The sequence below is a fragment of the Molothrus aeneus genome, chromosome 10 (assembly GCF_037042795.1).
Source record: "Molothrus aeneus isolate 106 chromosome 10, BPBGC_Maene_1.0, whole genome shotgun sequence".
In the NCBI taxonomy this organism is placed as follows: Eukaryota; Metazoa; Chordata; class Aves; order Passeriformes; family Icteridae; genus Molothrus; species Molothrus aeneus.
Genome location: NC_089655.1, coordinates 21686635 through 21701127, shown reverse-complemented (window position 1 = coordinate 21701127; position 14493 = coordinate 21686635). Strand labels below are relative to the sequence as shown.

Below are 14493 nucleotides of genomic sequence, written 5' to 3'. Positions count from 1 at the left end.
CTGGTTTTATCACTGTTTTCATCACTACAAAGCATGTTCTTTTACCTTTTTAACTTCAATTTGGCAGCCTTAAGGGGCTGATGTCATTTGGAACAGATAATTTCTACAATTTATTTCCATCTGCTTCACTTAGTTTACAGTAGACAGGGCTCCAAACTGCTACAATTCTGAAATTAAACCAAAGACACCTGCCTTCCTAAGTATGAGCACATCATTGCTCTCAGACACACCAGGGGCTAAAGGAAAAGGCTTGGGCTTAATTACCTTCTTTTAAGCAGGTATGATTTTCCAGCATCCTGATTTTCCTTGCATTGTAGGATCCAACAAGTCAGTGTAAGCAAGGGCAATATTTGCCTTGTCCTGAAAACTGGAAATTTCTACATGGAAAACAACCCACGGGCATGGAAGGACCCAGCAGTGACCTGCTCAGCTAGGAAACAACCTGCATAACCTTCTCTGCTTCTGATTGTTGAATGTCTTATTGCTCTCTTTGGTGCTGCTGCTTTGGTTCTTTCCAGCAGCAGAGTTGTTGCTGTCTCCCTGCAGCATGACTCCCCGGGAGCACATGAGGAAGATGTCCATCCTGGGGGAACAGGGATCCCTGGAGGAAAAGCACCTGTACCGGCTGGCAGGCGGCATGGCAGCAGGAGGTGAGCAGCAAGGAGCCCCACTGACTGTGGCTACAGCATTGCTGGCATCTACCACGTACAAGAAACAGCCAGCAGCACGTTTCATGTCTTTAAAAGGTTATTTCAAATTTATCTTAGGAGTAACTGCAGAAGTATTTGGTTAAGGTAATTAAAATTAACACACAGGGCTCTTGGAATTCAGTATTTGATTAAGAGATGTTGAGCATATGGAAGACAAGTAAATGGCACACAAGAACTCAGAACAAAAGCCACAGCTGGACATTATGATGTTCTGGTTCACCACTGTGGGCTTTTTTTTCCAGAGCTGCTTTCTCATGACAACACAGGTTCCACCTAGTATGATTTTTCTCAAAATGAACCCATATTAGAAATTAAAACCCTCTCAAGCAGAGAACTGAACATCCATGGCTATCTTCTGTTTCACAGTATTATGTAAATTATTATTCATTGTAATTTGTCCTTTGATACACTTGACTGAGCACATCCTATTTATTTTTACTGCAGTTTGATTGAATAAATCTACATTATTTAAACAAAGTCGTTCAGGTGCCAGTGAAAACATGTTTTCTGTTGCTGCTATTAAAAAAGGTGTGAATTGCACTAGAGGAAACAAAACAAAACATTTTTTTTCTGGTAAGGTTATACCGCAGCCAGAATCACTTCCTAACCTACCCCTCTGAGAGCAGAACCGTGTGTGCTTTGCAGAACTGCGGCAGCGGCAGGAGATGCTGATGAGGAACCAGCTGATGGCAGTAAACCCGCAGCTGATGGGGCCGGGCCAGCAGAGGATGCAGGCGATCCCCGCCCAGTTTGAGCCGCGACTGGTGGACAGGTATCGGGCACCGGTTTCTGTTCCAGCACTGCAGTTAATCGCGGTGTGCTGTCCCCGAGGTTGTAAAGACCTTTGGTTATTCTTAACTAAACTATATCCTCTGCATATCTGAATGGGTTTTCTTCCTCTCAGAGATCTGCTACCTTCGACTGAAATGATGGCCTCAGCTGACCCCAGACAAATCCACATAGCATCCCACCTGGGACCCACAGTCCCACAGCACCCCAACATGCCAAACCTGCTGTCCAACCGTGTCTACCCAGGCCCAGGTAACAAAGCACCCTCTGCATCCTGAAAAGTGGGACCATGTGGATCAGAAAGCTGGCTGTACCTGCTAGTTTTCCATAGGTTTATTGGTAGAGTCAATAACAGTTTATTTTATTTAGAAGTCTCACTAAAAGGAGGCAGCCTGTGCCAGTTTAGGTCTAAGCATGTCCATTTTATCCTTTGTTAAATACAGTTCTCAGTCTTTTGCATGTTTTTGTTCCCTCCTTTTATTTTTATATTTTCTAAGCACTTTAACACCCAAACAAAAGGCTATAGCTAAAAAAATAGCTCCTCATCAACACTTTTACACTACAGTTTACTCTTGCTCCTATATGAGTATTGGCTGCTTTATACTGATCATATTCTCTAATGATAATACCACATGCCATTTAATTCATGTAGGGCAAGTACAAGTCCTTTCAAATAAAGGCTCAAAATTAGAGGGCACAACTCCAAGGGGAAGGCTGGACATCACAATGGCATTCATGTCATGCTGCACAAAAATTTACATATTACTTTATACATAATGAGCTCAAGAGTTTTTCTTTGAGATGAGTGAATGTATTTTCAATGTCACATCAATACACCAAGAAAAATTTCTGATTTCACCTTCTTTCCCTGCCTTAACATGGATCTCAAGAGGAAATGTAATTTAAAATTACACAGCCTCCAGGCAAAGCAGTCTTGAAGGAGCAGGTTTGCTTTGCTCAACAGAGGGCTATTATTTTCTGGGTAGTTATATGTACTTCAAAGGCATATGGCACCAAATAAAACCACCCTTTGTGGTTAATGGCAGGTATTCCTAACTACAGATCTGATGCTTAAAACACCTGATGATGGACTTCATGTTCTTTCTACATATTGCCACCAAAACAATGACAACAAATAGGATTTAATTTGAAATCCTATCAATTTCCTGGTGAAGCCCACAGTTGAAGATTTACAAAGTTTTTAAAAGTGTCTCTGCACAGCTTTGGGGGTTGTGCATTTGCATGAGGAAACCAATGAATTTTAAAGATTTTTTTATTCCACTTCCCTCTAAGGATACAGCTTTCTGCAGCCAGAATCCATGGAAGCTGTGGCCAGAAGACAAGAACTGGTTCAAAAGCAAAATATTGCCAGGTAATCAATAGCAAGCTTTGCTCTGAGGTGCATGCCAGGATTAAAGCAGCAAAGTGATTGAGATTGTTTTCAAGTCACCCAAAGAAGCAAAGGGCCCTTATCAATTAAGGCCTGAAGCTACTACTTTCTGCTCACCTTATTTTGCTTTTATTCTTAAAATGATGTAACAAAAATAAACAAACCCCTCGGCTTGGTTAAGGAAAAGAACAAGCCACAGCCACAGCCCTTGAAGTGCAGATCCAAACATCCTGAAGTTACAAAAGTTCAGAAACAAATTCCAACTTTGCAGCTGTGTGATATCACACACAACACTTCAGGCCTGTAGCTGGGCCCTTGGGACAAGCAGCTGTGTCTCCGCCCAAGCAGGGTGGGCAGCTTCCCTAGTTTGACCAAAGAGTTGGAATAGCAGAGTGACTGTAGAAAGTCCAGTTATTTGTACCAGTTTCAGGGTAGTCTGTAGCTGGTTAAAAGACCAGCAGTGCCCTTCCTCATGGCCACACCATTTCCACAGAGGAGCTCTAACCTCAGCCCCTCTTGCACTGAGCTACACTACCCAGTGGAAGTGTCCCTCACACAGTGAGAGTAAGAGCAAAGAACAGCCAAGTTCTGTACATTCATCTGAAAAAAATTATGACGGAAGTGTTTTGAGCTCTTTAGTCAGCAAAGCTTGATTACTGAACTCCTCCAAGCACAAGATTTGCATCAGCAATGCATTTCCCATAGCTCTTGCCACTTGGCAAAAACCCTGAGAAAAACAAGTGAAACCACAAGCAGCAAACATGGCCATGTCATACACCCACAGCCACATCAGAGCTGGTCCTACCTGTTCAAGCTCTTCCCTCAGCCCACTAAACAGCAAAACTCCAACACGAAACAGCTCACCTACAACTTAAAAACTTTTTACCCCAGCTTTCTGCCACTTTGACAATGTCCTCTCTGAACCACAGGTCCCCTTTAGGGCTGCACTTGCTCCTTTCAGCTGTTCCAGTGCTCCTGCACTTGGTGCAGCTGTGTTGCTGAGCACCTGGGTTCAAATTCTTGTTCTCCAAGGGACTCTGCCTCATCCCAAAGCTCTTTTTGCTGGTCCTGACAGGAACACACTATCTCAGCTGGAGGAGGAGGCAGGAATGTAATGCTTTCTGCTGTTTATTGTCACCTCAAAAGCTGGGTGGGAGTAATGACAATAGGCAAAACGTACAAGGACACGGTACATAGACAAAACACTTCCTCTGTATCTCTGAAAGCAGAAAGTCAATGAGTTGGAGGTTGTTTCAAAGATTAAAAGAAGACAGAGAAAAAGCCCTGAATGGTGTGATCAAATAATTCCTCCTCATACCAAAAATCTGTATAGATAGCTTTTGCCCAAATTGTTTTCCTGACAAATTTACACTCTCCTGAAGATCAGGCTCTCTGTAACCTGTTATACTCATTGCAGTGTTAAGAAAGCTATCTTAATGCACTTTAAAGTGCTTTACTTCACAGGCTCTTTTCCAAAGATGCAGAAATCCCACTGAAAGCTCCTCAAAGCTCCTCTAGGAGCTTTACCTTTCTGTTTGATCACTGGCCTGGCTCCAAAGAAAGGTGATGCCAGCAAAGGTTGCTACAGCAGAGACAAATACTACTATTACAAATACAATACAAATACTTGTATTCTTTGTATCCCACTGGCAAGCCCTCCCATCCACTATGACAGGAGCAGGAAGCTGGCACAGACTCTGGAGCGTTCATCCAGAAGGAAGGAGATCAGTTGAACACTTCCCACCAGGATCTCACCCTTTCACACTCTCAGGCACCATGCTCAGGTGCCAGGCACTGTGGAGGGTTACTCAAGAGACTTAGCATTAGCTTACTCTGAATAGATGCATAGGTTCCATAGATAATGTCATTCTTGCTCTTTATAATTTACAATATCACTGGGATTCTGCAGTTTTTGGTACAAATTTCTGAGTGATAATATAAATCAATTATTTTCTTTAGTCTTCAACCCCTAGACTCTGGAGACTATTTTCCAAATGTGAATATAATCCTCATGTCTGGATTGCCAATATGCAAATAACACTTTTTTGTCTGAAGTGTTTTCCAGAGCCATGACATGGAAGATGTATTTTCCCTTTCTTTTAGCTTAATATCTGTATCTGACAGCACATTAAATACAGCCAGGTTTGCCATTCCATCTGCAGTTTGTACCCTCTCACACACAGCAATATAGGGGAGAGACAGAACAAGCAGTACTCTTGCCTATTCATTTATCTGAGTTTTATTCTGCTGCTGAAATAAAATAAGGTGATGAAGGAACCGAGCTGCCCTAACTGCTCATGCTCTGTGTGTCTCTTAGAATGGAAATGGAGATGAGTGCTATTTTTCAGCAAAAGGAAATGGAGAAAGCCCATCGGAAAGGACTCCTGGGCCTGGAAGCCCCTTTCCTTTACCACGGGATGCCAGCGAGTCCCATTGCTTTCCGTGGCAGGCACAGACTCCCCGAAGGGCACCTTGCCAACGACCTGTACGTCCACAGGACCACCCTGGACGAGATCCATGGCAACAGCATGCTGATGGCAGGCAGCCCCTACCCGCCGGTCACCACCCTGCAAAGGGAGAGGGGGCGCCGCCCAGGGAGGAGAGCTGGAAATCACAAAACTGCCGAGGGCAGCGCCAACGGCACAAAGAACCAGGCAGATGACAAATCCACCGACTCTGCCTCAGCTGCAGTGGATGAGGAGAAAGAGGACAAGAAGGAAGTAGAGGTGGAGACACCAAACAAACACGAGCAGAGCAAAAACCAGACTGAGCCAGCAGTAGTTGCCAAGAACTGCAAAGAGTTTGAACAAGGCTTGAGAAAAAACTGTGCTACTCATGACATTCCTACTGAAACCACCAGCTGCAGCAACACAAATGAGAAGGAAGCCAACAGCTCCTGTGCTGCTTTTGATGACAAGTACCTGTACCCTTCTGCAATCCCATTCTCAGCATTACCATATGGATTTCCAGTGCCCAACAACCCATTGCTACCTTCAGGTTTGTCAAATCTCTAAATCAGAGTCATATGTTGATATAATCTGGTTTTATTGATTTGGTCTCTCAATTCTTCCCTCTGTTTTAAGTGAATTTTTGTAGAGTCATTGCAACTAAAAGTAGAATTCTAATGCTGCAAACAGTAATATCTGTATTTATGTCTTAAAAAGGAATTTCAATTAAAAAAAAATCAAAATTGCTGAATGAAGTTGTGAGTTAGCCTGTCTCTTCAGCCCACAACTATTCTCTATGTCTTAACTCACAGTAGGCACCGCAGACTAGCAAAGACTTGGATCTGTTCTACTGAAATATTAGTCAAATTATAGTAACAGTAAAGTCCAAAGAAGAAAAAGCACTGGATAATGCACCCATTAGAGGAAGTCCTGCAGCGTGATTTGTATGTGTAGTGACTGGTAGGTACAGTGCCAGCAGTAAACAAAAGAAGCCACATAAAAAGCCCCTTCAGAACCAGATTCTTCTCATTACCTGGTGATTTTGTGTCTAGGACTCCTGTATCTGCAAGTGGCTACACCCTGCTGTTAATACATTAGGTTCTGAAAAGGTGTAAAAATTATCATGACAACAATAATTTCCTCCTCATTTGCCAGCAAAATTTTTCCAAGATTACTTCTGTGTTTCTTCCTAAAAAGGAGCCCATGGCCTGATCCTGAATGGAGAAGACATTTCTTCTGTCGAAGACATTCGCAAGTGGACAGTTGATGATGTGCACAACTTCATTGTCAGCCTCCCAGGCTGCTCAGATTATGCCCAGGTGATTATAAATATTGACCACATTTTCAGGTGTTTAGGACCATCTAGATTTAAATGTCAGCAAGGAAATGTAAATGTAGGAGGGTAGTTGATTGTCCCTAAAATTACGAGTATAGTTTTCTTTGTGCATTAGAAGATAAATACAAAGAAAAGCAATAAAATTATTTCTTCTTTTTATTGTTTATGCCTCAGGGTTAAGTATGAAAAATAACAATCAAAGTCTACTTTAGCACACGTGTTGATGTGTTTTATCATTTCATCAGATATTTAAAGACCATGCTATTGATGGAGAAACCCTTCCACTGCTAACAGAGGAACATCTCCTGGATACAATGGGATTAAAACTCGGACCAGCATTAAAAATCCGCTCTCAGGTACGATCATTAAATGTATGCCAAGATGGTGAGTCACAGAGGCATAGAAGTGCCAGAAGATGGCAGATTTAATTTTTGCAAATTAAAGCACTTTTTTTTCCCACTGGTAATTGCCACAATATTGGGAGAAAATAAATCACTCCAGCAAAGTTTTCTTTTGCTTCCCTGCATGTTACCATGGCACACAGAGAGACAGTAAGGAATATGACATTTTTCAGTAACAGACTCTCCCTTGCTGTTTGCAGTTTTCTGCCCTTAATTTCATCCACTAATATAAACTCTCTCTGTGTTTCTGTTGTTGCTCGTTCTTTTTCTTTTTCTTAACCCCTTGTACTCTCTCACTCTTCTCTCATTCCAACCACCTGCCCCACTCCTGGCTGGCAGTTTGCCTCCCCTCTGCCCCTGGATGCTGCAGCACCCTGGGAGCAGGAGGATCCTGCTGGCAGGCCCAACAGCCCTAAGCTGGGTATTGACAAGCTCCTTCCACAACCTGGGCCTAGAAAAATATAAGAGAGTGAAAATGGAAAAGATTTTTTTCACAAGTATTTGCTAACCCTTTGGCATGCCTGGGATGTCCCTGGTGCTGCTGCACCAGAGTCAGGCCTGATGTTTAATGGCTTTAACAGCAAGAAGTAATTGCTGCAATCGTGCCTTTGTCTTTAAAGGTGTCCCGACGTCTGGGCAATGTGTTCTACATGATGAATGTCCCTCTGTCCGTGTCCCTGCCTCCTGCTGCAGGGAAACCCTCAGAGCAGCCTTCTGACATGGCCTCCCCTCTGCACTGCAACAGCAGCGGTGACACCCTGGACAGTCCCTGCTCCCAGGACCCAGAAACCTCCCAAGCAGTGGAACAGATGGTTTCAGAAAGCAGGGAAAATCCATGTGACACAGCTGGATCCCAGGCTGACTTCCAGATGATTGCTTTCCAGAAAAGTTGAGCTAAATCCAGGACATAACATGTTTTTAATAATCCAGGAACCTCTAGTTACAAAGTGTTTAAGAAGAAGCTACAGCCTGAAACCTCTGTAAGCCTGGGTCTGAAGGAAATAAGTTGCCAATGCAGCCTGCAAGTGTTGTATCTGAAAGGCATTCAGAAGTGCAGCTATAGGTTAGTGCAATTACTTTCAAGTGCAATTCATTGAAAAGAATACCAATAGAGTTAACAGGTAAATTGAATTTTTCATTGAAGTCCAGGGTTATCACTGAAAGATGTCAGAGACTCAGAGTGCACTGTATGTTGTACAATGTGTTCCAGTGGGCAGCTGAGAAACTGCTGAGAAAGGTCACAGCTTCCAAACATATCTGACTTCTGCTTCTGTTGAACAAAATTTATACAGAACATTCATATGGAATTCATTGGGACAGTATGGAACTGCCTACAGAATATAGACAAATATACCCCAGACTCAGCAGTTTGAGTTAATCCATTGCTGCTCCAGAACTAAGCCTTTTGAAGTGCCTGGCAAGGGTATACAGCTTATAAAGATACACAGACTGAACATGAAAATACCATGTGTGACAGCAATTTTAATTATTCCAAAGCACTCTTATCACCAAGGCTGGAATTTGCTTTTCGTGACTGCAAGCTGAGAAGAGTCACCAGCCTCAGCCACCAAGGCCAGTCACTGGGACAGTGACACTCCCTGCAGGCAGCAGGCTCAAAGCCACCTGCCAGAGCACCCTTCCCATCGGCTCACCTGGGTGAGCATGGAAAGCCCTTCCCTCAGCAGCACCTTCAGTGTTCTTCACTTTGAGAGAGGCCATCAGTTTAGCCTGAGAGCTCCCTGTTCTCTGGAAGAATATGGTTTCCTCTCACTTCTGCTACTGATGAGTCATTATCTCACAGCAAACAAGGACATGAAATAGAGCTTTTAGCTAAGGACAAATCCCCAGCATTTATTGTGATTCCTGTTGTGACCTATCCTTGCTCTCTTTTTAGGGGTTTGGTCCTACACTGGTTTTCCACGCAGACTTTGGAAGTTGGTACACTTCCACTCTCTTCCCTCAAGAATTCTTCTTTACTCCAGAGGACACACAAATATCTTTGACAAAATCTCGTTCTGAAATTGAGGGTTGGTAGATTGTGGACCTGCTGTATGTTGCTACTTTAGATTCTCTCCCCTTAGTTTAGATTGTGTGGCCTCAAGTACTGAAACTCCAAGAGGTATGAAGCTGTTTAGATGGTGAGTGGCTAAACACAAGGAGGGGAATTATTTCCATATTCTATTTTTTTTTACTTTAGCCAGAGAGGAATTGTTTTATGTCTTTGTTATATTTGTGCACTAGATAATGTGTGATGTTTGCAACAGCAACCTTAGATGTCCATCTTACCATGCTGTCCAGACTTTGCAGCCTTTGGAGAAATGGCAAATATCTATATTCTTTTTAGCATATGAAAACAATTTCTAACTTATCTTTTGTACAATTGACAATCATGCTGACAATGTCACTTATCTGATTAAACAGAGGTAATGACTTGGTTTTCTAATGGCATCCTACCTCCTCTCTGTGTGAAATATTCGACTCAATCCACATGAAAGCTTCTCCCCCTGGGAGAGGAATCTCTGACACTGTTCAGGGGAATCAGGCCAGGAGATGTCGCTGCAAAGCCACTCGGTCACCCGCTGTCCCCCTGAAGGGAAACGCAGCACACCTGAAGTACCAGGGACGTGTTAAGGGCAACGATATGAAGAAACTTTACTTGTTTTTCTAAAGTAACAGCAGAAAATATTGACTTCAAGTCCCATATGCCAGGGAGGAAGGATTGAAATGTGGTTCTGAAGGGTGTGATTATTTTTGTAAATGGGCCAGACATGAACAATGCCAAAAATTGAGCAAGCTGGAATGAAAAGTTTGCAGTCTTGCATTACTTCTGCAATTAAAAAAAAACCAAAAAAACACACCAAACATACGATCCTTTGCACATACTGCCCAAAATGACAAAAGGAATTACTTCATAGCTTCCTGTACTGGGGGAGATGTGCTGCAGCAGCCAAAATGCAATAAGCCCTGAACGGTAAACAGCTGTGAAGTGAAATAGGAAGGAAAGGGATTTGCCTAAACAGACATAAGTCTATTTCTAATGGAGGAAATACCACTGGTAATGAATGTTGCCTCCCCTACAAACACTTCAGAGAGAATGAAAATAAAAGGTAAAAATAATTTAAAAGTACACAGAATCAGTAGACAGAGCAATATTTCCAGAGGTTGATGTGTTTTCAGGAATTGTGTTTATAAGTAAACATTGAAGCCTTACTGATTCTCATGTTCTTTTTGGACATTTATTGTTTATTCCAGCTGCAAGGGGGTTCAGGTAGCAATCACAAGTACCTAAAAAAGCCAGCAGAACTCTGCTTCCTAATACCTTTCTGGTGCCTGTGCCACCACTGCATTAATTTTTTCTGCAATGCAACTAAAATCACAATGGGATGCAGATGATGTGTTTTAATACATGTTGCATCATTAGGAATGTTTCATTTAACATCTATTGCTGTATTAGTCCATAGCAGTGATGCAGTTAAGAGAGAAGAGAATGTTTTGAAGAGGTACTGTAGAAGTTCCTGATAGAGACTTCAATTTAAATTTATTTTTTTTAATAGTGCCAACGTTAAAGACAAGATTAATAAAAAGGTATAACAAACATATTGCAAAATGGTCCTGTATCATAAAAACAGATTTAGAAAATTCCTGAAGAGGAAGAAATGGCTTGTCTTTCCTACAACAACCTGGGTTTCTGGTCTCATGTAGGTTGCAGATGATTATGACGTGGAATACAACTCACAGGGACCTAAATAGATAATTCTCTGATCAATTTCCCAGGTGAATAATCTCTAAAAAATTCTATAATATTATAAAAGTCATGCAGAATTCTCACCAGGTCCAAGTCAGACAGTCACTTTAATCCAGCACACAAACAAAAGAACAGGCACATAGTTTCCCAAGGTGATGGTATTTCAAACTGACCCATGCCCATGCCACCAGCTACTTTATAAAAGTTTATATTCCAAGACTTTATACAATTGTGATTCTGCCAAAGGACAGTTTTCAGAATGTTAAATTATCCTTTGAATGTGAAACAGAAAAAAATAACCCGCTCTGGTTTTTAAAATCAACTCTAGTTTTTAAACTCTCTAAAAATTCTTTGTATTTTCAACTTCCCAATTACCCTCATACAATGTTGATTGGTTGTGCAGTGTTTTGAGTCACCTTCAACATCAGAAATTTTACAGGAAATCATCCAAAACTAGATACAGCTCTTGTTTTGGTACCTTGCCACGGTAATGTTCTACCCAAGCCCTTTATTATTCACTGGAAAATAACAAGTCTACTTTATGAGGCTGAGTGTTCATAGAATTACAGAATGGTTTGAGTTGAAAGCGACCTTAAAGATCATCCAGTTCCAAACTCCAGTGTTCATCAGGGTTCAGCTGCCTCTGATGGTTGGTTTTGATTAGCTCTCCATGCTATAATAAATAGCTGTAGCTTTATTGCTATGGCAATTTCAGTATAATATTATTTGCTATATTGAGAGAAAAGCTCACCTCTCCTTTCTCATTTGTTTAGGCTTTGGGGGGTTATTGCAGTTGCCAGGCTCCTCTCTTTCTTTGGGAAGGCTTTGCTCCTCCTATCACCTGTACTGAGGCCACAAGAATGACTCTGTTGATTTGGCCCTTATGCTGTCCTTTCCTTTGTCCATTCCCAAGTTTACCCAAGTCTGTTTTTTTCCAGACAGACATTAGCTCTGCTACTATTCCCAAACTTCCTGAACCACTAATTTTCCTGTGGATAAGGATGCAAATCTTTAATTCAGTCCAGAGTAAAGAGGAACCTGTTGTCTATGTTATATGGAGAATCATGCAGTATTTTTCCCTACAGCACAGCAAAGGCTTGAATAGACATTTTGATTTATCAAAATTTAAAACCATATACAGTGTCTGTGTCTGTGAATTACTGACATACAGATCAACCAATCAAAATGGCAAAACAGAAAAAGCACCACTGACCATGGAAAAAAAAGAAAGCACCAAACCAACCTGGTTCTTTGCTGCAGCCTTGGCTCATCAGCCAATCTTTGCTGATAATCTTTCTATTCCAAGGTTCCAACAGCTTTGCTGGAGGAGCAGCTGGGATTTGTGGGACTCCAGCAGTCCCTGAGCACTCTGCAGTGGAAGGTGGTCTGTAAAGCACTCACTGGCTTCCAGTTCAGCCTGTTAAATGGAGGGATGTAAACTCAAAACTTGCATCCTTACATAAAAAAATATTTTTAACTCAAACACTTGCAATCATAACAACAAATTTATGATTTTATAAGACAATAACAGGTAGGTTTTTTAAGGCTATACCTTAAATATTGTAATTCTTATATTCTCCTCCTGCCACTGGCAAAAACAGATATAAGCTGGTTCTTCCAGAAAATGTACTGATGTATTTTTCATTCATGTGTCCATGTACATCCTCACTGACTCCAGCAGGGTCTGATTGACAATGGTCTTTAGAAAGAGCTGATGTGCCAGCCCATATCAGGAGAGATGTATCCAGGTACTCACCAGTTACTGCTTAAATGAAATTATATTCTTACAGTGAACAAATCTGATATTAGAAATAGGTGCAAATTACAAAGAACCAGAGAAATTAGTTTTTAGTTCAATTAGAATTTTTGTCAGTTATATGCACCTAATAATTCTGGGTTGTACAGAAAGGAGAAGGAACTTGCAAGAGTGGAAGTATTTAAGAACTTTCTTAGTGAAAGATAATTATGGACATTTGTCTAATAAACCTTTGTTGTTCTGCTAAATTAAAAACAAAGTGGCTAACTAAATATTTATAAGCTTTTGAGACGGAAGTGACTCAGGATATGTCTACATTGGAATATGTTTCTGAGTTATGACTCATGTATTTGTGGGTGGATTTTATCTGAACCTTTCTTGACAGTATGTGATGCTGTGCAGTACAAAGCCCATATTCTTCATATTTTGAGCCCATTCAGTGTTGAAGCTGACTGGATGAAAAGGGAGGTCACTCCAGAGCCTGCAGGATGCTACCATCTGTAGACAATTGAGGAAAAGGCTCCTAACAGATTGCTGGGGAATTTCCTTCCTTTCCTTCCTTCCCTTCCTTTCCTTCCTTTCCTTCCTTTCCAATGTGCATTCTCCCCTCCCTCCCCCAAATCCTTAAGGATTATCTGTGTGTCCAGAGGAGAAGCTCCTTGCAAGTTTGTTTGTTCAGAACTGACACTTGCTTTGCCTTTGAATGTCCCTCCAGTCTGTTTTGCCCTGTAATTAGTGACATGCTTACCAGCAATTCCATTGCCAGCACATGGCCTTGTCTTTCTGGTGTAGCTGTAGCTGTAGCTGTGGTAACCCCACATCATTTTCTGGATCCAGGATGATTGAACCCAAAGCAATCAGACATAGCACAAAGGCCAGAAAATTGACAGAAGTGAATATAAGGGTATAAGAAAATATGTACCACAAAGAATAAAACCTAACTCAGTGTCCTGCCCCAGAGGCCAAGAGAAGATACCTAAATTAGAGCACAGGAACAAAGCAATAATGAATTTAGGATAATTCCTTTATTTCCAGCGTTCTATCTCCCAGGCAAACAGAGGTGATGTCTATATTTAATGGTAGTTCATTAAGTATTTTTGTTCCATCAGTGTATCCAGCTGGTTTTTGAGCCAAGCTTCCAGCATCCATCCTGCTGTATTAGATCACACAGCTGGGGTGAAGAAGAGGGAAAAGGAGTTAATGAAATTCTGTTGGTTTGGCTTCAGTTGAAAGAGGAAACCACTCCACTTGTATGCAACATCCTTCTCAACAGTAATTCTGAATCTGTGATCATCACAATGGCAGTTGGCCTTTTATGGGCTGTGTCTTCACTGCCTAGTTCTGCAATGTTTCTTTTTGCAGCCTGCCCCACAGCTGACAGACACACTAACATTAAACACAAGCTGTAAGAACCTTCACTTCCACTCCATGGCTTTCTTGGAATTCAGCCACTTGCTTCTCTCCTGCTCTGCCATTCTGATGACTGAAAGAATAAACTTGTTCCATGTGTGACTCAGTCATGATCTGCTCTGTACTCCAGAGTGGTTAAAATTCACCATCCAGAGCCTTACACGTTCCCTTGCCCATTTTCCATCCCTCAGTCCTTTCTTAGAGATCTGCTTGAAGTGATGGGTTTGCTCCCTGTGCTGCTCCATGTCCAGCTGTCCTGGGAAGAGCTCCTGCAATTTAGTGTTTCACAAAAGTGAATTAAAATTTCTATAGAGAAAAAAAAAAAAAAAAAGACATTAACCAGATATCCAAGGTGCTTTTCTGGCAGCAAATAGCTTGATGTACTGCAGATAACATACCATGCCAAAAAAAAACCCCTGCAAAATGAATAGCTGAGCATTAAAGGTGGGTTTGTGAATCAGCAATAGATTCAAAGAGACAGAGGGCATAGAGGAGTAAGACCTAAGACT

The 14493-nt window shown here is 41.7% G+C and overlaps 1 protein-coding gene across 1 annotated transcript; it reads left to right on the top strand.

The window, feature by feature from the left end:
- Nucleotides 1-547: 547 nt before the first annotated feature.
- SAMD7 (sterile alpha motif domain containing 7) lies at nucleotides 548-7966 on the top strand. The gene is made up of 8 exons (XM_066557017.1): nucleotides 548-650; nucleotides 1356-1482; nucleotides 1615-1751; nucleotides 2793-2871; nucleotides 5207-5886; nucleotides 6534-6655; nucleotides 6918-7028; nucleotides 7694-7966. The coding sequence occupies exons 1-8, from the start codon at nucleotides 548-550 to the stop codon at nucleotides 7964-7966; spliced, it is 1632 nt and encodes a 543-aa protein (XP_066413114.1).
- Nucleotides 7967-14493: the final 6527 nt, after the last annotated feature.

What these genes read in the sequence shown, in the direction of transcription:
- SAMD7 (XM_066557017.1), top strand. Translation starts at nt 548, where the DNA reads ATGACTCCCCGGGAGCACATGAGGAAGATGTCCATCCTGGGGGAACAG. An exon ending in CCGTGTCTACCCAGGCCCAG is followed by an intron (nt 1,752 to 2,792) that starts GTAACAAAGCAC and finishes CTTCCCTCTAAG; the next exon opens with GATACAGCTTTCTGCAGCCA. An exon ending in CAACCCATTGCTACCTTCAG is followed by an intron (nt 5,887 to 6,533) that starts GTTTGTCAAATC and finishes CTTCCTAAAAAG; the next exon opens with GAGCCCATGGCCTGATCCTG.